Here is a 24,271-nt window from a genome sequence, read left to right as displayed (position 1 = left end):
TTTCTGTTTATTCAACATAGGTATCATCTTTTTCCATTGATAAAATTGTTGTTCTACCTTTTTTTTATGATTAAAATGTACGTTACCCCACATCTTCTAAAATTAGAATATCGAAAACCCCCTGATTCAATTATGTACCTACCCATTTACTCACCAAACAAAAATAGTTTTTTAAGTAAATTTTGTTAAATTCAGGTTGAAATGTCAGTTTAAGTGAATTCAATTTGATCATAATGTCAAACACAAATTTCAGTTCATTTGAAAACATGTCATTAATTTAATATGATCTTACAGCAATAATAATAAAATTCGAATGTTTCCTAAAACCGTTCACCTTTCTCTAAGTTTAAGGGGTAAGTTATACATAATATTTATGCCCAGTAAAATAAAAATGCTAAATTCAGTTATTTGGTAATACTATAGAGTCGAGAGGTGATTCATAACAGCATGATACTTATAGGAAACTTTTTAAATTAATTAATATAAGTAATAAAAGAATGTAATAATCATTTACATTACAGAAATTCAATAGATTTGGATATAGCATTGCGTTTATAACAGAAATTGTTCGTTTAAAATAAAAAACCTTTTATTTATTTGTATAAAAAATGTTGAGTCTCTCAGAGTCTCTGAAAGCCAGACTCGAGTTTCCGTCTCTCATCGAGTCTCTCTCAGGTTTAGTATCTCTGAACGAGAGACTCGAATCTCTCAATAAGTGGTGTCTCGATAGAAATGGTTAACATTTTCAAAGATCCCAGTCTATCTACGAGAGACTCGAGTCTCTCAATTTTTCAGTTTTATTCATTCAGTCTCTCTGTGAGAGACCCAAATCTCTGAATTAACAACTTTATCGTTCGAGTGTCTTATACAGAGACTGTGAGAGATCCATAAAAACACCTAGGCAATAACTGAGAGACTGTGAAAGACTGTGAGAGACGCTCTCAGCGACGCTGAAAGACTGTGAGAAACGCTCTCAGAGACGCTGAAAGACTCTGGGAGACTGAGGAGAGACTGAAAATTTTTGTCTAGGGGATATAAAGCAAGAAGTGAAAAGTAAGTTTAGAACTAAAAAGAATTAAATTTTAAAATATCCATCGTGATAAAAACTGACACAGCATTGGTTTTTCTTCTCCGTTTTAGAAGTCCTTTTTTCTTGAGTTTGCTGCACTCCTCTCTATTTTCGAACTTAGGAGCGCTCGCTGCTTATTCTACCTGCAAAACGTCATCTGAAAAACATGATGTTTAATTAATTTAAAGTGACGCCAGGCACTCACTGACTTTAAGAGATAATTAACCCCCGACATTCAGTCTCGTACAACTAGCTATCTCACTTTTAAGAAAGTTGGAAAAGCTGCTGGTTGCATTGTTAACATAGCGAAAACGGAAAACGGCACGACACGACAAGACACGACGCGAACATCGGCCGCAATCGAGCAAATGGCATAGAAAAAGATGCGCTGCTGTTTTTGGTCCACCCCACAACACACATCCGTTCACCCACACAACCCCATCAAACACATGCCTATGTAATATAGGTTCATACGTGTACGTAGGTAAGTACAATACATCCATTTACATACATATCTATAATATGCATATGTATCTATATCAACGGTTGGGTACCGTGAATTGTCGGGAGAACATTTTGCTCGGGGATAAGGAGACGACTACTCGACTAGACTCAACTCGACGCACATGGAACGAGTGGATCGTCGGAGACAAAAGGCAGAACGCTCAAAATAATTAACGTGCCCAACAATGCCTGAAAAGGAGACAAAAAGACAATTAATCAGCACAATGAAAATATAACATGACTGACTGTGATGCGGTTGCATCGCTGTCGACGGAATGGACGGATCGGACGGGCAACAACAGGAGAAAATGAGCGAGCAAGTGAGTGAGTGGATGATGACGACTGACTCGAATGTTTGTTCCGCTTTCCATCGTTGCACCACCATCATCATCCTCATCACTGGAAAGCGCATTCAAATTAAAAAGATGGCCGTACGAACAGCAGGAGAAGTGAGGTATAATTATAAAAAAAGCACCAGCAGTTTCGGTTGAAATGAATCGCCGACGACTAAACGAAACCATGATTTGCCCCGCAATCGTTTTAATATCGTCTAAAGAATTAGCCGGAAATCGTCTACGGGGTGTTATTCCTAGACAAAAATTTTCAGTCTTTCTCCAGTCTCTCAGAATCTTTCAGCGTCTTTGAGAGCGTCTCTCACAGTCTCTTAATTATTGTCTAGGTGTTTTTATGGATCTCTCACAGTCTCTGTATGAGAGACTCGAACGATAAAATTGTTAATTCAGAGATTCGAGTCTCTCACAGAGAGACTGAATTAATAAAACTAAAAAATTGAGAGACTCGAGTCTCTCGTAGAAAGACTGGGATCTCTTAAATATGTTGAACTTTAACCATGTCTACCGAGAAACCACTTATTGAGAGATTCGAGACTCTCGTTCAGAGATTCGAGTCTCTCATTCAGAGATTCGAGTCTCTCGTTCAGAGACTGGATACGAAATGAGGATCTATCTATGGGCGACTCGAGTCTCTCGTTCAGAGACGCTAAACAGTTTTTTGGCAGTCTCTCACACTATTTCAGAGTCTATCAGCGTCTCCGAAAGCGTCTCTCACAATCTTTCACAGTCTCTCAGTTATTGCCTAGGCGTTTTTATGGATCTCTCACAGTCTCTGTATGAGAGACTCGAACGATAAAATTGTTAATTCAGAGATTCGAGTCTCTCACCAGAGAGACTGAATTAATAAAATTGAAAAATTGAGAGACTCGAGTCTCTCGTAGAAAGACTGGGATCTCTGAAATATGTTGAACTTTAACCATGTCCATCGAGACACCACTTATTAAGAGATTCGAGTCTCTCGTTCAAATATTCGAGTCTCACATTCAGAGATTCCAGTCTCTCGTTCAGAGACTGGATAGGAAATGAGGATCTCTCTATGAGCGACTCGAGTCTCTCGTTCAGAGACGCTAAACAGGTTTTTTGGCAGTCTCTCTCCAGTCTCTCTCAGCGACACCAGAGAGACTCGATGAGAGACGGAGACTGGGGTCTCGTTTTCAGATACTCTGAGAGACTTAACATTTTTATCTCGGGACGTCCTCGATCCCTCGTACATTAAACACAGTTGTCTGCTCACAGCATTAGTACGATGCGACAGTAATAGGTCGGGGTGGTTCACGCAAGAGGTGCACAATTTCAAGATTAGTAGCCGTAATTGCCAATTTTTCACCGAAAATTTTAAATATTGTCACTTTACACTTTGTCGTGAACAAACTAAAGCACCTGCTCAGTTGTTAGGAATTATGTATCACTGACGGCGCTTTCCCCACTTCCAATGTAACGTTAAGGACTGAACAGATCAATGATTAACCTCTGCTTGTCCCAGCTGCATCGAACAACGACCGAAGGGCTCGCAAACTATGAATACTGTTAAAATTCACATTATAAAATGTTTAAACAAAACTTGTAATTAAATTACCTCCTATGAAATAATTCAGGTATATTATTTGTTCTATACAGTTCTCGACGTTAAGCAGATATCTATAGCCTTATGTGATATTATAAGGACAAGTTTTTTTAATAGATTAGCGTGCCTGACCGAACTTGTTTTTAAGAAATACGTTTAAGTGTAACGTTAAAATATATTTTTATATAGTCTTGAATTATTACTCGAAATAAGAGGACATAAAGTATAACTCCCGGAAAACTCACCCAATAACCTAAATGCGCAAAACCCTAATATATTATAATACCTGCAGTAAAACCAAAAACGTAAATATAGAAAAGGGGCTAAATTCGCCGAAAAAAGAATGAAAATAAGGATGGGTGTCAATGGTAGCCACTGACGAAGTTGACAGATAAATCGACTAGTTCTTTTTAACAAACCTAGTTCCTTTTTCACATTTATGTTTTTGATGGTATATCAGTACCATTTGAAACATTATTACTCTCTAATTAAATGCATTATTTACGTAATATTTCTTGCGTTTATGAAGCATTCTACAAAGGTTGTAGTTTACTAATATTTTTTTATCGACTTATCGCATACTCAAAATTCGGGCATCAATATTTCGAGAATGTTTTATAAAAATTGAGATTATAGATAATAGACAAGCAAAATACAACTGTGCAAGGCAAATATATTTTGAATGAAGTCGAGAATAGCTTGAAATGATTCGTGTAATGTACCACACGGTCAGTGCACCGTTTTTTCAAACAGGGCGTTCAAAGTGACCTAACCACTTTTCCCTGAATCGTCGTGTGTCCACGCAATGATACCGACAGGCAGACCGAAGTTTCTAGGTTTTCCACATGGAGAATTTTCCAGATTAGTTAATATTGCTACCAAAACTGTCACATATGCATTCATATTAGGACTAGCAAATTACAGTAACCAACAAAAACATTGAAAATAAATCTATGTCGCCTTCACCTTCCTATTTCCGTCTATTCCAGATTACAGTAGAATTTAATTATAATTTTCCTTAATAGTATGTCTAATAAATAATCTTTGAAAACATTGCAGAGTATCTTACAAATCCAGCATATTTTTGTTTCAATTATTTACATAATTATGATTATGAGGCCAAATTACATATGTTAGTCCTTTAAATCAACTAGATCATATTATCCTTGCATAAATTACTCTTGGGTTGATTCCCTTGACAAACACATTTATAGAAAGCATATAGTATTTTATGGGTTATTATACCTGTTTTGTGTTCCAAAGTAAACAGTAGTCATCAAACACTAATATGCTGTTTAATCACAAATTTTATTTCATAAAAAGAAACAAAAGCAGAGATATTATTCGCTATAATAATTTTTATTGTTTCAGGTATATGGCTGTAGATTTCTCCAATAAACTACTATTGGTACTTATCTTAATTTCGTCTCCAGTTGAAGTAGCCAATCCTAACATATTTCAAGTAAGAAATCAAAAATGTAATTAATTAAATACCTTATTTGAAGGTTCTATATACATAATTGAAACCTAATTTGAAGGTTCTGTATATATCAGCGTCGTTTTTATTGACAAACGTGTAGATACTATGTTGCTATATTGTCGCAAAGAATTGGAAATTACTTAAATAATTCAATACTTATTTTAGCTACGAACTGATTTAGAAGCATTCTAAATTTATTTCCTCAGTTGTTCAATTATACAAAATAAAATTACAGTCAAGTCAAATTCGTTCCTTCATATACAAAAATAACATCTAAAAGAAATATTTTTCTGGCATAAAAGGAAAGTTTTGTGTTCAAATATTATTTTTTCGTTCTATATTCAGAAGTCAATACGTAATGCAAACCTAAAGGCATTTCATCACATAAAGCTTTGTAATCCCATCGGAAATTAAAACATTTTTCTTTTCGAATCAGTGGCAAAGCGTGAAGTAGGAATAAGAAGGCAAAGCAAAAGTCTAACGTGTAGATATCCCATTTTAAATAATTTGAAAATATATTTTAGATATAACATGTCACTCTTAAGTCATCATTTTTGAATGGTTTATGCCTAACATTTTAATTAACAAATAGTAACTGTTACTTTTTCTGACTTAATAATGCTCGTACTTAGAAGCGAATAAGAAGATTTGGACCACACTAGAAAGTAAATTATTTTTTTATTGAAAAAGTTCCTGATTACAAAAAAAAAAGTATAGATGGAAGGAAGGCAATAAGCCTGACTGACTTCTCTGTTATCTAAATATTTCCGTAAAATCACAAAAGTATCTCAGTCCAATGAAATATTAGTTATAAGTACCACATTTTCTCCTGATTCTTTCTTAATCCAAATTAAATGCTACTAAGGGTGAAAGCTTTTTTTACTTAATCTTGAATTTGATTCGGAATTTATATTGATAGATTCATCATATTTTTCAGAGACTGGATACGAAATGAGGATCTATCTATGGGCGACTCGAGTCTCTCGTTCAGAGACGCTAAACAGTTTTTTGGCAGTCTCTCACACTATTTCAGAGTCTATCAGCGTCTCCGAAAGCGTCTCTCACAATCTTTCACAGTCTCTCAGTTATTGCCTAGGCGTTTTTATGGATCTCTCACAGTCTCTGTATGAGAGACTCGAACGATAAAATTGTTAATTCAGAGATTCGAGTCTCTCACAGAGAGACTGAATGAATAAAACTGAAAAATTGAGAGACTCGAGTCTCTCGTAGAAAGACTGGGATCTCTGAAATATGTTGAACTTAGAAAATTTTAACNGCAATCGAGCATAACAAAGGTGCCGCCGGTATCGAAGTTGCAATCCGAAGCCGGTCCTGGGCGTGAGTTGAATGAATCTTGATTAGTCACATTTGATTCGGAATTTATACTTAAATATTCATAATATAATTACAAACTATATTGATAGATTCACCATATTTTAATGAATTTTTTATCACGTCTATTTATTTAAAAAAGACTTAAATTACATTCAAGACTTGTATATATTGAATAGGTAATTTATTTAACACACTTTAATCTTATTCGCAATTAAATTTATCTATAACACACGGCATTCGTATACAACAATGATGCCGCCGGTATTGATCATCCTAATGCATTCTTTCATAAAGGTATGAAATAGGCAAAAATAGTAATTCAGGGTAATTTATTATACAGGGTGTTTCTGAAATAAGTAGCACGCTTTAGAGGGTGAGTAAAACAAAAATTGTAAGAACACCAGACGAAGTTGCAATCCGAAGCCGGTCCTGGGCGTGAATTGCCAATGTATAGAAAAATTACGATAACAACTAAGTAACTACATCGATAAAAAATGTAAGCAATGACTAATACCCTACTACACATAATAATCTTTAAACGCCCATTGCAATAACAATTAATTAAATAACTACTTTGTTAATTGCTACTTTTTAAAGTACACCTCGATATGGTATTAAGACTGGACCTTGACTGTACTTTCAAATACGGTTTTTTCGAAAACGATGAACATTCGGATCAATAAACATTTACTTAATTTTCTTGTTTTTTAGTGCAGAAACACCCTGCATAACGTAATGCTTCAAAAATTTTTCAATAAATAAACTTACTTGTTACAAAAATTTATATCTATTTATACATCTACAACTGGACACAGATTTTAATTGCCGAAACCTATGCATCTTTTGTGGTCATTCACATCCTATCGTTTAGGTAGGCAGGTACCCAAGCTAACAAGGAATGTGTTTTGAGGTTGACCTTAACAAATTAGTGGAATTATTCATTACCGTGTATTGTTTTATCGCTTTCGGTTCCCTAGTATTCCTACATATTGTGCATATTGCGCCAATATTCTTTTTATGTACTTACCCAGTATAGGTAGGTATACAATATTGAGTTGGCTTCCGGCTGATGTATCGTCATATAAGGTTGTAAATCCGAAACTGCTGCGCCAATAAAGTTGCCAAAACGACTGGAGGCTTTCCGACTTATTGGGACACGAAACATGTTTTTGAAATGTAACTACCTGCTCCATTTTGCGTTATATTTTAATCAAATCGATTCTCTTTATTTCCTCGAATATAAAATATATGGAATTACATAAAGTATTATTATTATATTAAACTTCGGAGGGTTGAGACCGATTTGAAGCTAATTTTTAAAATAACCAGATCATATCAAAGGGTTTCTGTACAATGCCTGATGTAATCATATACCTTAGAAAGGATCATTGAAAAATTGTTTGGAGTTGTGAAAATTTTGAAAATTTATGAACAGATTTTAATATCATCATTATGAGGTGGTCTGGTTGAAGACTGGTTGAAAACGCACTACCAGTCTATCCTATCCTAAGCTAATCTTCACATTTCTCTAAAACTAGAACATCCCACATCCCTAACTATTTGCGTATAGTAATCTAATTTAGGTCTACCTCTACCCCTCCTAACTTCCGTTTCTGCCTCTAATATGTCTCTGACTAGACCTTCATGCCTACCAACCTATCTCGCCTATTTCTTATTGACTTCCTTAGAGTCCTCTGTTCTCCTATTCTTTCTAACTTTCTATATCCACGGTATCCTCATCATTCGCCTGTAACACTATATTTCGAACGATTCTAACCTTTTCTTTTCCGCAGCGCCCACCGTCCATGTTTCGCACCCATACAGCGCGGCGCTCCAAATATACGCCATTAACAATCCTTTTCGAATTTTTAAGTTAATCGTTCGCGAACATAAAAGTGACTACTTTTTATTGAAGACAACTCGACCCTGCGCTGTCCTCGGCTTTATATTCCTACTACTCCTTCCGACCTGACTTATCTGACTTCCTAGATACCTAAAACCAGCCACTTCTTCTAATTTTTCGTCTCCTATCTTTATATTCGCTCTTTCCCTACTTTTTCTTCCCTTGCATACCAGTATTTTTGTTTTACTTTTATTTATTTTCATATAATACTATTTTGTCAATACCGCTTCCATTTTGTTTAATGCTATCTCTAACTCCTCCTTGTTAGATGCTAATACTACTATATCATCTGCAAATATAAGCATACTAATCTTTTGCCCTGCATATCTATCCCTACAGTTGTAGTGTGTTTAATAATATTGATCGCGTCTTCGATGTATAGATTAAAAAGTAGCGGTGACAGTGTGCATCCCTGTCTGACTCCCTTCCTAATACCTTCTTCTCTACATTGCAGTACCAGCTCTATAACTGCCTGTTGCTCTTTATACAAACTATTAAGTATCACTCTTCTATCTCCATAATTCATCCCTACATTTTTAAGTATAGTTAACATCTTATCCTATTTAACATTGTCAAAAGCTTTATTTAAATCTACAAATCCTATGTATGCTCTCTTTCCCTTTTTTATCGTTTTCTCTGTTGTTACCCTAGAAAGCTAGAATGTCCTTCCGCGTTCCTCCATTTGTTCTAAACCCAAATTCTCCTAACCGTTCTTCCGCCCTTTTATCCATCCTCCTGTGTACAATTCCAATCATACAATTTTAATGATTATTTATTTATTTGATAGGTTACCTCAAGGGTTTTCCTAATTTTAGAAAAAACATCCCACCTCAAAGGTTGAAAAATTAGAAGACGACAAAATATTAATCAGAGAAAATACAACAACCCCGTTAACTTTTTAACTTAAGTTTGTGCATACAGGCAAATTATTGGCTTTCCTGAATTTTCCGACCCGTTTTTCCTCCGGACTTACCTCCAGGTTAAAAACTAAGGCAATATTGTAATGCACGTAGTCGATAAACTTTCTTTTTTTATTATTAATCTAGCAAATACTTTTCATTCCAAGCTGTCGAACAAATTGACAGTCTCGGGTATATTTTTAAAAATATTAGTACCTACCTGCAACGCCCATATTCCAATCCTCTTTCTTCCCGGTCGACAGATATTAATTAGAAAGGCAACGGTCTTTAAGTAATACAATACATCAAGCCACAGTAATGAGAAAGTAATAAAAACAGATCCATTATACAACGGCGTGCGATGCAGCACAGGGGGCGTCGGACCACCTCTTCTTCCTTGTTTTCTTGGGCACCTGCACCGCATAATCCTTGCGCCTGTAAGAATTAATATTCAGAAAATTCCGAGGAACATCTGTTCTGTAGTCAATCTGTCTATTAATATTACATAAACAACACGCTTGCGGCTTGCTACACATTTTACTCAATCTCTCCCAAATAGGTATGTATACGTACATATAACGCGTCATCTAATTTACTTGTTAAATTCGTAATTTATTGTTGGGGTGCCTTCGTGTATTTGCTTTAAGAATATTTTACATTGAGAGATTACGATTTGTGCAATCTGAACCAAAAAGTAACGTGAACATAAATGTGAAACACTTTGACATTTAATAGGGGTTAATATCAAATATTAATGTGAAAATTCATTTTCAATTTTCTCCCACTATAAACTACCTCAAGTTAATGAGGGAAGGGTGTGAGAGCAGCAACAATTTTTCCCTCATTAACTTGAGGTAGTTTAGGGGAGACCGGGGATGGTTGACTATAAGGGTAGGTAGACTAACTACCGAAAACTCGTCGACAGTGTATGGACTATGTCATCTGATCGCGTTCCGCTCAGTTGTCTGAAGCACCACATCGCGGTCGTGCGTTGTTTTCGAACAGTGACATTTTTTTCATATTTCAATCACATAAGTAATATTTTGATATATTGTATTTTTTGATCTGATGCCTACTCGTTTTATGTAAATCATTTTTCTATTAGTCCTAGCGTTTAATGAGGGCACATTTATCATATTTCATATCTTATTTTTCAAGTCAACGGCGGTGTTTAGGCTAGCCATGCGATCAAAATTAAAAATGGCGTCTGGGGTTGGTAGACCAATTTTTTTCGGGGCTGGTGGAATAATTATTCAAACAACTCCAATGAAATATGTAGTTGAAAACAACACGTAAATTAACTTTTTATTGGACTTTTAAATCGTTACGTGGCCAAATTAAAAGAAAAATTAGAACAGAATCCGAAATTGACGAGAGCAGAATTAACCCTGGACACAGTGGAATATATAAAAAATAGACAAATTTTTACTAATCTAGAAGAGGAAACTTTAGCCAGTTATTTAAAGAAGGCAGCAGATATTTATTATGACTTGACGCCATATGAGACTCGAAAATGAGTTCGCAAAAAAATAAAGTTATGCCTAATTCATGGAGAGAAAAATTGCTAGCTGGTGAAGATTGGTTGGACTCTTTTCTTAAACGTCATCCTTCTCTATCAATCCGATCACCTCAAGCAACAAGCTTATCGAGAGCTACGTCATTTAACAAAAGCAACGTTAATTTATTCTACACTAACTTGACCACTGTTTTCGATAATTTTCTTAAGGACTGTAAGAAATGCTTGTATACCTGATTTAAGTTGCTTATTTTTTAACAAAAGGCTCAATTATATTAAAAAAATGTTTAATTATTTGCTCCTTCTCATGATTTGACTCTTGTTGGTACATGAGTCAACTTACCCCGGGCATATGGTCTACCTACCCCGGGCCAGGGGTAGATTGACTAAGATTTAATATTTTGTAAAATGCATTAAATCATCACTATTATACTAAACTAAGAACTAAATATTACATATTTTTATTAGGTTAATAGATTTTCTATCAATTAACATGCTTTTCTTGTCTATATTCATTAAAACACAAAAAATATGAACTATTCAGTAAAAAACTAGTCAACCATCCCCGGTCTCCCCTACTACACAGCAGTAAACTGCAGTGCCGGTACACGACTCCAACTCATACATGATCAGAATTCGGTTAATTTTATTCACCACTTCAAAACGTTCATACAAATTGCATTTATAATTTATATATGATACACTGAAATAGAATTCCTTTGAGGCGTGTTGTTTATAGGGATGCAAGGTAACAAGGGTCTCAACAATTTCTTTTTCCATTTTGTTGTGCTTACGTTGTGGTAACTTACCTTAATTGTGCCCGTGCTTCTTCCAATTCAGTCCTGGTGATTTCCCAGAAGGTTCGCAGTTTGTCTCTTTCGAGTTGAAAGAAATTCCTTTCTTCCCGTTCTCTTTCATTTTCTTCTNATAAAAATAACTTGAAGACGTTTACAGAAATATTCTGAAAAATACGAGAAAATGTTTTGTTGTTATTTTCAAAAGTAACTAATACAAATTTAGAATAATCTCTTAAATTGAGTTTACAATATGTCAGTCTGAATTAGTTAACAAAACCAAATATGTGTGTCTACATATAGTTAATCGATAATATTCGTACATTATATTTAAATCTGTGACGAATTAATAGAAGAAACAGCGTTTTGCTTTCGTTCGTACAAAAGACTGCCAATATTAATCCGAAACATATGCGTACATGCATATGTATGTAGTAAGTGTTTAAGGAGCTTAACACTATTTACGCTTGCCGGGATCTTCGTTAAGCTGTCTCGCCATATTTCCAAGAACTTACAATAATCTTCAAACAGACTGTGAACAACGCAGATCTTACCATATAACTCTCATTCATTACATCACAAATTGTTGACATACATAATTCTGGATATACATTTTAATTCGTTGATTTTAACCAAAATATTCTTTAAACTAGTTGCCTTATTAGTAGGCTTACAGTACTTTCTGTCGGGTATATAAGTAAAATATTCGTATAATACAGGTTTTAAAAAATTTATGCTTAAAAGTGCCTACTTATTTCAAATTCGTACATACAAAGTGCCTCGAAATTGTTGTTGGAAACATACATATAGGTAACACGTTTATTACTTACGATTATAACTTTGAGATAATATTATATTTTTAAATATGGTCCTACAAAAATGAAATATTTAAATGAAAATATTACGAAAATAGGAAACAATATATACTTAACTATACGACAATTGTCTCAACCAAGTCGGTCATTTTCAAGACGATAAAATGACCAACTATAGATCGAAGCAGTTGTCAAGTAGTTAAACATATTACTAATTCAAACATTCTTTTGGGATGTTTTTCTTCATCAATCGTAAGACATTTTTTCGAGAACACACCTCATCATCATAAGGTCGTCAGTCCTAAGACTGGTTGGACACGTACCTCCACTCTTTCCTATCCTGAGCTAAACTTCGTATTTCCCTAAAACTAGAACAACCCACATCCTTAACTATTTGTGAACGGTAATCTAATTTACGTCTACTTGTACGTCACTTAGTTCCGGTTTGTGCCTCTCATACGTCTCTTACTAACCCTTCATGCCTGAGAAGGTGTCCTACCAACCTATCTCGCCTATTTCTTATAGAACTCCATAGCACCCTCTGTTCTCCTACTCTTTCTAAAACCTCTATCACTGTTCACATTTCGCACCCATACAGCGCTGTGTTCCATACATACACCTTTAATAATCTTTTTCTAATTTATAAATTAACCGTTCGTGAGCATAGAAATGTTATTGCTATTGCTAAACCTGACTGGACCTTGAGCTATTCTCTATTTTAAATCTCTACTGTTCCATCCACCCTAAGTTATCTGACTTCCTAGGTACCGAAAATCAGCCGCTTTTTCTAATTTTTCGTCTCCTATCTTTATATTCACTCTAATGCTATTTTTGTTTTACTTTTATTTATTTTCGTAAAAATACCGATTTGTCAGTATCACTTTCGTTTTATATGAGGCTATTTGTAACTCCTCTTTGCTAGATGCTTATACTGCTGTATCATCTGCAAATCTAAGCATACTAGTCTCTTGTTACTGAATATCTGTCCCTAAAGTTCTCTTGCCTTGAATGTTGTTTATGTAGATTAAAAAGAAAAAATATATTACTTTCTGCAGAGATTTACACCCCGAAGAGAATATTCCCCCGAGTTGAACCACTTTTTAGAACTTTTGCATGACTCCAAAGAAGACTTAAAATGGATTGAAAAGACTGCACGTGATGTTCTTCACGCGAAAGAAAGACGTCATATACAATCTGAAGTATGCTTAATATATTACTAATTATTGAATAATATTCAGTTTCTCCATTAAGGTAGTTCACGTGTGACAATCAAAACTAGATTTTAATAGAAATAGAAAAAGCGTATTTGTAACGAATATAACCGACACTTCAGTTACTAAAATAAACATTTTGTGATAAGATCAGTTAAAAATTTATCACAGATATCCTACTCAGATTTTGTAGAATACTTCAATATCCATATTCGGGGATTTTTTATCTCTTTTTTTATCAGAGATACAAAATTCATTATTCCCCGCACTAAATTTGTTTACTCGATAGTACCTCGCGTTTACAACGTTCGCTTTATCACAGTAGGAGACCAAAAATAGGAAAATGACTAATGAACACTTACATATACATATAACAACTAATTGAGATTACGTTTGAGTGTCTTTTGAACGTGTAAATTTCAAAAATAAATTATATCTACGAACTTATTAGATGCACCCAAAGCTAAAGAAACTATGGATTCCATTTCTTTCTCTTATTACCGTTGTCTTGTACACATTTTAATATAAAATGATTGATGTTGATTTTACATCAATAAAATTATTTGCAACCCTATTTTGGCTCTGATCTTTCACGCTAAACAAACTACTTTGGTATCTGGTGTCTTCTTTCCAATTAAAACGGTGACGAAAGCAAATAAGAAAGCATATAGAAGAATTATTTGTTGTTGAACTGAAGAAACTGTAACAAAAATAGAAAAACTATATCTCAATCACTTCAAACAGAAAAATCACAGCTAAGCCAAACACCACCATTAGTCTAGAAAAATTCCAGTATTTAAAAAATGAGCAAATGCCTTCAAGGTTTTTTTAAAACTTAAGTAAATGTAGAAAATTAAATAGGTAGAGAAGAAAGTATTTTGAAAATACGTATTTTGCATTTAGCATTTAAAATACAAAAAGGAAATTTTATCAGTACCCGAGCACAACTCTGGTTTCAAACTCATTTAGTAAACCTTCTCGTTCCACAGAAAAAGTTTCGGAATGGATACATGTATCCAAGGCAAGATAAGAATAATTTTTACAACGATAAAAGTACACGTTCAGTAAATAACAAGCATATTGTTCCTGCAAGACCTGAAAACGACGCTTTCCCGTACATGTACGCCAAGCAATATTATCGTAAGAAAAGACTTTTTGACAGACGGAGAAAAAGGACTCTTCCAAGACGAATAGAGAGCATATATCGCAGGAGAAATGAATGGGACGATAAACCCCATATTGACTATAACAAGTATCACAATACCCAATTTAGAAGAGACACTAACTACATTGGTGAAGAGAAACCACGTCGTATGAATGTTGACATTTTTCCAAGAAGTCAAGAGGGTGTGCTTAGAAAGCATGACTTTCCAGATGATGAACATGTTAAAAACGATAAACTGATACGTGTGAGTAAGAGTTGTGGTTGTAAAGGGCACAAAAACGGTCCCAAGTGTCAAACATCCAATTGCAAACATAAGACACACGTATCATGCCAGCCTGGATCCAAATGCAAGGAAAATCACAATGCCCACGACCTAATATACGAAGATTATTTAGCAGGACCGGATGTGGCCGATATTGATTTAGACGACGAATTAATAGAAGATTCGCTAGGTGATTTAGAAGTGAATACCGATAGAGAATACAGAAAAAGTAAAGACATATTTAAGTGGTTCAAACATAAAGATCAATCCAAAGTTCAAAACGAAGAAGGCTCAGTAAGTAATTCTGGGTTAGATTCGAATGAAGCAAAGATACAAACAAAAACTTCGAAAAGAGGAAAAGGTAGTGCTGCCTGTGATTTTGAAAAATGTAAAGGCGATTCGGTTAAGTGCGGATGCTCGTCCAAAAAAACGATGGGAAATTCTAAATCAGAATCTAGTTATGGGACATCAAAAGAAAAAATGACCCCTAAAAATCACAATAATGGTAACTATTTTAAACTTATGATAAGAATACGTTGTATTCCCAAATTATATTATAAAATGTAATTACAACTAAATTCCTTTCTAAATTCTATAAAAATTAAAATTTTTGATCGATTAAAAAAAATCAAATGTTCGAAGTAAACCAATAGCAATTTAATCGTTGCTAGTAATTAACATTGGTAACTTTTGTTTTTAATGACATCAAACATATATGCATGTTTTGAATTATATCTTTATAATTTGTTAAAATTAGTGTAGATATAGGGAAAGATATATTACAAATAACCAATCAAGAAGCAAACGTTTTATTTCCAAAGAATTCTTTAAATACTGAACACAAATACTAAAACAAACCATTTTTTGGCCAAACTAGAAAAGAACTTAATTTTTCCTAAAAAGGCGTTTTCCTTTCTTTGGAATATGGTAAAAAGGGATACATTTGATTCCTCATTGTAATAATATACAATATGGTATACATCTTTTTTACTCTGTTACTTACATTTTCTTTGATTATAAACAGATAAAAAAGTAGGAAGTAAACATCGATGTGGAAAAGATTCCAACAGGAGCAAGTACAACAAAAGTGATAAAAAAGGAGCGCAACAAAATAAACGTGAAACAGGACATTTAGAGGAAAATAAGGAAAAACGAAGTAAAATTAAAAAATTACCTGGTAAAGATTTCATTAAGAAATTACGAAGTAAAAGTATTAAAAAAGAAAAATGTAAAACTTCTGACAAAACTGACGACGAAGACATGAACGACAGTAGTACCAAATTTGGCATTGAAAGACTAGTTACTAGAACAGCTCATTCTGAAAGGAGCTGTACTGCGAAAGGTTGCCAGCAAGAACCATCGACAGAAAAAAAAATATTTACAAATGAGCGCAACAATAAAGAAGAAGAAGAAGAAGAAGATATAAATGATGCAAAGACAAAAAAAAGTCATAAAAATTGTAAAGACTGTAAAGAACATAAGCAATCATCTGATTCAAATATCAAAGATAGATTAAAAAGTAAAATATTTCCCAAGAAAAGCAAAAGTTCCAGTAAAATAATTAGTCGCCACTCCGGTCAAGAAGATCTAAATTCCTACAAAGATTTAAAGAAGCTAATCTCGTTGATTTCGGATGCTACCAGTAATAGGCCTCCTAAAGACATTAACAATTTATCCGCGCAAGACACCCGCCATTTACTTAATACGAATGCCATAAAAAAAAAGGTTGATGAACTTATGCAAATTTTAAATGAATCAAAAGGAACCAAAAGGATTTCTATAGATTCGAATGAAAACGATGTAGAGAATCAGCTTAAATCTCCAACAAATATAATAAAAAGAAGATCGCAAAGGGATGATCACGTTGATAAAGAAACCTCCACTTTATTTACTGATAACCCTACTGTCATTGAAAAAGTTATTACGAAAATGTTATCAACAGATAAGACTGATCAGAAACCACAGTACGATGCATCATCCACTCCATCAATTGAAAAGACCTCAGACAATCATATTAATACTCTCGATGAATTACAGGAACCTACATCTGCTGGAGAACAGCGTAATCTTCTCAACGAAAACCCTGTTTTATCAATGCCACAACAAACTACAACAAATGAAAATTTAGACACCACCACAGATAATGTTATACAAATAATAAAACTGAAAAGAAATCCACTAGCAATAGCGGATCAGTTCTTTGGTTCCCAGAAAGAAGGAGCGCCTCATGTCAAAAAAATACTCAAAGAGGAAAACGAACCAGTTATAAATATAAATCAAGATAAATCGGACATTCACAATGAAGACAATGGCATATCAGCATCTTCTTCTGGCAACACCAAGTTGGAACGGAATAATAGATTTGATACTCAAGAACCTTTTCTGGGCAACGATTATTCGGACAATTTGGAAAACTATTACGATTATGAAGCAGACTACGACTCTCGAGCGCAAAGGGAAAAGAGAGATTACAATAAATTTAAGAGCTTCAAAAGTCGTAAGCTTCATTCAGTTCAACCATCGACATTGCAAAAACCGAAAATCTCTGAAGACAATTCAGAAGACTCTTCACATCTCCGCAACAATAACGATTTCATTGAATTCTACGATGATCCTAGTTGGGACATTCCATTAAATAATGCTGATACACGGATCCAGAAAAGATCGGAGGATGACGAATATGAAGAAGCCGATCCTGTAATAGGCGAGAAAGTGAAGTACAACCTTATCAAAAATTCTCAAGTACGCTTCGATAATAAGTTTAACAATGCCCAAAGTGCGGACGAATATTACGCGAAAAAAACAAACAAACATATCATCGATAGTATCAGTGGTAATTCTTTGCATAAAATGAAACAGAGAGAAGATGAAAATGATAACGAAGATATAATAACAATCAAAGAAAATTTCGAGTTTTTCCCCCATGAACAACAGGAAACATCGGAAATTTCCTCCGAACCTACCCCTACAACTTCCGATGTCGTCAGCCTTAACCCTTCCAATAGTAATAATATAATGACACTTCAAGGGAACCTTAGAATTTCTCCCCAAGTACAAGACAAACAATTTCTTGTAAATATTCAACGATCCTCAACATTATCGACGGAACCACCCACAGATCAGAACCTTGATTTTACCCTTCAACCGATCGAATTTTCATCTAACGCATTTCAAAGGGACGTTATAAATCCACCGCTTATGTTACCGAGAGTAACAATTTACCCCCATATGTTACTCCTTGCAACAAAGATTTCTCTTAATCCTATCGGTAAATCCTTAAGAAAAGCGAATGTTTTCCCTGAGCAATCGTCTTCAAGTTCAACAGAATCCAACGGTTATCTCATGTTTACAACTCCACAAATTTCCGACCAAAATTCAAAGTTAAGTTCTTGGCATACCACGAAGAAGTCAACAAAATTTACGAACTTGCTGAAAAATAAATTTAAACACCATAAGGATCCCGTATTAGACATAATCCGCAACAATGAAATTGGACTATCTATTAGTGGTTTAAAACGGGAGAAGAAAACAGTTGCAAAAGGGTTACAATTCAATGAGGTGGAAAACTCAGCTCAAAATACTGATAAACACAGATTAAAACGTACAGTAACAAGTATCTCACCATCGGTAACGACAACTCCCCTTTCTGAATCAACTATAACTTACCCCAAAAAAATTACTTCCCAGCTTAAAAGCACTACCTACGTGTATCTTAGTCCGAAATACATAGAAGCAAATGAAAACGAGGATTATTTAGCAGATTACTCTAATTCAGATGATCAAAACCTCAACCGAAATTTAAGATGCATACATTTTTTTAATTCCGCAAAAAAGCCGACCGACTATAAAAAAAATTTCGTCAATCAAAAATCTCATTGCTCCAAACATAATCGTCTTCAAAAACTTCATCTCAAAAATAAAGAAAATGAGAAACTTAGAAAGGATGGTCAACAAGTCAGATATGAAGAAGACAATGACTTACCATACTCCACAATAAAAAAATATAATGAAGATACTCCCACTGAAGAGAAGTATAAAGATATACAAGTACCCATCGAAAGAAATGTACTTCTCAATTTCTTGCCACTCAAAGATAATACATTTCTTCAAAACCATGAACTTCCTATCGATGATTCAAATTCATACACGTCGCTCGATAAACCTTCAGGAATTCCCTTTGATCGCCGTGAATATCAGATAGTGAAACCTTCTGGCGAAGGCTTTCCCTTTAATAAAATCGTGAATCCTAAGCAACACAGTCTGCCTAAAATGAGCAATTTTAATCCTTTCGATACAATTTTTAAAAATGGTAAATATCACTTGGGCCCTGCTGAAATAGAACCAGAAGTGAAATATGGAAACGATGTTAGTCCATTTAAAAAGGTTACTTCCGACTTCAAAAGTAACAAACAGGGTTCCAATCCACAACTGGTTTATGACGGAGAACAAATACGAAAAAGCTTCCATCCTTTTGACAGTATCAGAAATATTCCTCAATACGAACTGCGCTCTCTGGATGATCCACAAAGCTATAATCAGCAAATCCAGTTTCCACCAATGTTACAAGATCATTTTCCTTTTAATTTGTTAGATAATATCCGTGAAATACCAACAAAAAATGTACCTTCTTCCGCTTCAAAAAGCGAAACACAATCTTCTGCCGACTCTCAAGCAATTCCAAACCAAGTAAACTATGATTTTCCTGACAGTACTCCAGTTCTTTACTTTCCTTTTCCATCAAACAACGACTTCAGCGGTAACAAACAAGAAATAAAGACAGTGAAAACAAGCCACAAAGGAGGAGGTGGAATTCATCCAGTCGAAAAGAACTTTAAAAGCCGATATTACTACAACACAATGCCAACAAATCTTGATAACAGTGCTGTCGAAGTACCGAACCTAATACCTTCAGTTAATGAAAATAAGGAAGCAGCGTTAACACCGCAAACGATAAGCGATAGCAACGTCAAGCACAGCTCTCAAGTTCGTGATAACTCATTCGAATTCAGTACAGCGAGCAATGACGAATGGCTGAAGGATATTCAAAAAAGATTGCAAGGCTCCACATTAAGCATTTGCCTAAGTTTATCTTCATTTGATGGGACTACACCGACTTCATCAGGGGGAGCTATCAAGCGATTTGAATCTCAAGTCACCCATACTCCATATGAACAATCCAAATTAGAAGGCAATATTATTCAAGCAAAAGAGTTACAGATAGACTTGCTCAACAACCACATATTTGATAGAAAACCCAGTAAATTTACCCCAAAATCCTTAATATCGAGTGATTTCACTCCAAAAACCACTTCTGAAAGCATCCCTTTTGGAACCACGCATTCAGCTACCACCAAAAATAGAATAGCAAACGAAAAAGTGTTAAATTCAAAACCAGAAAAAAATAGAGATTATATTGACGACTACGATGCTTACGACGACATGTTTGAAACAGAGGAAAGATCTGGAAAGCTTGTACGGGATGCTAATGGAGAAAGACGTCGTCTGTCTTTTACAAACTCAAAATACACACTCCCAGTACAAAGGGATTTTTATCAACGAATTCGGAAGAGGTCGAGACCCAAGCAACGACTGCGTATACATCCAACTAACAGAAGAATTCGAAGAGCTACCAATCTGTTACCCAATTATTTAAGGAATATAGAAAAATATAAAAATGGACAAATTATTCGCGAAGATTCTCATCAGTTTTTCGGCAACCGAAGAGATACGATTACCGAGACACCATACGACCTGCAGCTGCAACCTAGCAAAAATGTACGAAGAAGAGATTCTATTAATATAGCGACAAGTGTGAGTAATATACATTCTCAATATCTAGAGACAAATTTTGTGAACACAAAAAAACTGCAAATAATTATTGTAACAATAAATAAAACTACTTATTGAAGGATGAAGCCACCAACGACAAACTTGCCTTGGCAATCAGAGAAAGCATTGCTGACCTTTCAAACAAACAATGGTCTCATTTATTAGACAAAGACTCGCCTGCAGACGCTTTAGGAAAGCAAGTGAGTAATACTAAATACTCATATTTAGGTATAGATTCACTCTTTAGAGAATGTGATTCCCAAAACCTGAAACATCGGATAATTGGATGCACATTATGAATACTCTACAATTTAATTTCGTTGACATGATTCAAAAAGTATTATAAATTCACTCACGACAATAAATAATGAAATTAAGTTTTAAAATTCTTAATGTTGCGAGTATTTTAATATGTCCTTGGACCGCCCTATGCGCAATGGACAGACCTTACTGCATTCGTTTTAGTCACATATCTTTTCAAGTATGTTTCTTCAAGTGACTTTGACTCACATCAATTATAAATGCGTTAGGTTTTATTGATAATGAGTATTTTTACTTCCTCCACTTCCCTTGAAGCGCAACCTCTTACTAATAACCGAAGTTTCAATTCAAATAGAACCTTCTATAAAAAAGTTGTAGAGATAGGAGATTTAATAGGATTTAATAATGAAGGGGTTTTTATTCATCGAAATTCTCTTTGGTTTGGTTCGACAGCTCAAAATATCACGACTTTCTAAATATTAGCAATAGTTTTGTTAGAAAAATGGATACTACTAGAAACATTTTATAAATTAAATATCCACCTAGATTCCTCAGCATAAAAAAAACTATTATCACTCAGCCCCTTTTAAAGTACATTACCCAGATTTTTAATGGGTGCCTATGCAAAAAGTCAAACATACACGATTCAAAAAAATAATCAATGGAAAACTATAAGATTTCTGCGAGCCAATGGTCTATGATCGTTCTATTTAGTTAGATAATGAGGAAGGTTTCTTACGTAAACCGGTTAGGTGATATTGTCACCTCAAGCAGTTTCAACATTGAGTCGACTATTAACCATATAATCAATTACGATTAGACTGTCACATGTCCATTGGTTTTAGTGACAAGTAGAAAGCAATGAACAGGTGGCTTTTGTCAAACCAAGGTCAAGGTCATGGTCCACGGGATTTTTAACTACCTCTACCATTAGTTTTTCAATATTTTACGGTGAAGTAACAGCAGCAATTGTAGGTCGTCCTGTAGGGGGTTAAAATGTCTTGTTTCGCACTTTCAATTACATACATTAGCAATTTTAAATTTAAAACTCATAATAGTTTTCGAGTTACTGCAAAAAATTAAATTAATTTCTAGAATTTAAAATATTATTATCAAGTATCAATGTCAAACATAAAAACAACTTTTTTATACTAAAACTGTAACAGCAGACTGTTAAATTTCGTCAGGTTTATCGAGACAATGCAGGTGTTTCGATAGAAGTAACGATAGACGACTCCATCTTAAAGTTGCTTCAACAGCTCAAAGAAATCATGTTAAAAGAAATAGAAAGAGAGTCTTGTCTACAATTAACTCCAGATCAAAGATCTTACTTGCAAGCCATCACGAGCGAATCTCAAACTCACGATCTTTATTTTAAACGGGAATCCCCGTCAAAGTTTTCTCACGAAACAGAGCCGGGATATTTCATGTTCAAAGGCAACAAAAAGAAACGTCTGTTTTATGACGACGATAACAGAGCCTTGCAAAACTCTGAATTATCAAAAGAGATTGATTACGAGAAAACAAAACGAGACATCAAAATAAAGTACAAGAAAATCAAAAGACTACTAAACGAATACGAAAGACTGGACGAAGACAGTAAAACAAAAGTTGCACCAGTTGAAAACTATCTTAAAAGAAACATGCGGATTCTAAGAAGTTTATACAAAAACGTACTGATTGATGAAAATAAACCGGAGTCGTTCAGTTCACGTAAGAGGCACTACATGTATGATTCAAACCAAATCACCGTTAATCCCTATTCAACAATGCCCTACGAAATTATCAAAAAGGAAACCCATCGCATAAAATCCCCTAGCAAAGAAGAACGCCACAGGCATAACAAAATTACAAAAATTAAGATTGAAAAGAAAAGAGAGCCCGCGCCTTATTCATCTTCTGCGGTAAGCCATTAATCTCGGCATATTCTAGCTCCTTTACTTTACTTTTTTTAGAAAGAATAATCACAATGCTGAAAAGTCGGTTTCTGTAAAAGAAAATAGAAAATTTATTCAGCAGGAATCGGGAAACGATATGAAAAGAGATAAGCGTAATTTAGAAACTAATGCAAACTCTACTGCAAATTCTTTGAAGAAAACTGTTGGCGATGCAGTGCATAATTTGTTGGACAAAACATTTAAAAAGCACCAAAATGAATCGACTAACTGTGTAAGCACCACAGCTGCTGTCAGCGTTACTCCAGAGACAACTCTTGCAACTTCGAGTTCATCACCGACACAAAATACAGCAGTTCACGAGAGAACTGTGTCAGATGAATATAAACAATTAATCGAAGCTGTTAAACAAAGTCATATTAAAAGACAGAGTGACGAAAGGCTTGGTATGTTGTTCGGAAACGCTGTGGAAGCAGACTCTCGATCCACCGAAGATAATTCTAACGCAGGATTCGAAGTGCCGATAATTTACAATTAAGCTTAGATACATAATTAAATAATTATTACGTGCTATTATATAATATATTATTTTATAGGTTTATACATATATATACCTTATTTTTTAACATAATTTATGATTTAATTATACTATTAATTTCTTATAAGTAAATGGCATTTTCGAAATTCCTTTTGAAGGGAGGACCAAATGGATAGCCTATCTCGTCTTTGAACGGTGTGGGACGTCGATTTGTGACATTTTCAGGANAAAGTAGTATAACGTAAATGAAAGTTAGTATCAGCAATTTCTTGTGCTGAAGTGTACGATGTGTTGCATACCTATTTACAAACAATTACTTTAATTTAATTTTTCAAACAATTTTTAACACAAAGAAAGTGATTAAACAAATTGTTCACAAAAGTGAATTTCGACCACTCGAAGCACTGGTGCTAACAGTTACAAGCTCACAGTGACTGATAGGGGGGAAGAACTTGTTCCATTAATAGATCAATAACGTGGCCAAAGCAAAAGTAAAAGTTTGTGGGATGTTTTTTTTTTTACTTATAAATATTAAATATTATTTGATACATATTTAACAAAATGAAATATTTATTTTATTTTCTGAAAATTTCATATTTTTTTTCAGAAATAAATTTAAGCGATCGTTGAAGATCTTTCTTCAACGTTCTTCTTTGCCCTTGAACACTTAATTTTTTATGAACGTATCCATACAAAAATACTAATTCCACATTGACTTAAAATAACAGTTAGATATTCTGCTTAGTTTTAATTATTTCACTTCTTCACTAGTTGCTGTTGGTAATTGTTATGCAAAACAATTAAATTTATCCTTTCAACTGTTACCAATAAATCAGGGCAGGGTAATTGCTAGATGCAACATCAATTTTATTGGAGGT

The 24,271-nt window shown here is 34.3% G+C and overlaps 1 protein-coding gene across 2 annotated transcripts; it reads left to right on the top strand.

Moving 5' to 3' along the window:
* The first annotated feature begins 253 nt into the window (after positions 1–253).
* LOC108734001 lies at positions 254–23,444 on the top strand. 2 transcript variants are annotated; one of them, XM_018465377.2, is made up of 8 exons: positions 254–353; positions 4,862–4,952; positions 13,288–13,431; positions 14,433–15,375; positions 15,895–20,681; positions 20,780–20,899; positions 22,148–22,864; positions 22,920–23,444. In XM_018465377.2, exons 2-8 carry the CDS (start codon positions 4,866–4,868, stop codon positions 23,391–23,393), a joined length of 7,272 nt encoding a protein of 2,423 aa, XP_018320879.1. In that variant the 5' UTR covers positions 254–353; positions 4,862–4,865; the 3' UTR covers positions 23,394–23,444. The 2 variants fall into 2 exon arrangements, with proteins under 2 accessions (XP_018320879.1, XP_018320880.1); XM_018465378.1 differs by having other exon boundaries at positions 22,916–23,008.
* The last annotated feature ends 827 nt before the right edge of the window (positions 23,445–24,271 follow it).

The sequence above is a fragment of the Agrilus planipennis genome, unplaced genomic scaffold (assembly GCF_000699045.2).
Source record: "Agrilus planipennis isolate EAB-ADULT unplaced genomic scaffold, Apla_2.0 scaffold36, whole genome shotgun sequence".
Taxonomy (NCBI): Eukaryota; Metazoa; Arthropoda; class Insecta; order Coleoptera; family Buprestidae; genus Agrilus; species Agrilus planipennis.
Note: the sequence above shows the minus strand (reverse complement) of the source record. Positions and strands in the feature narration are given on the sequence as shown.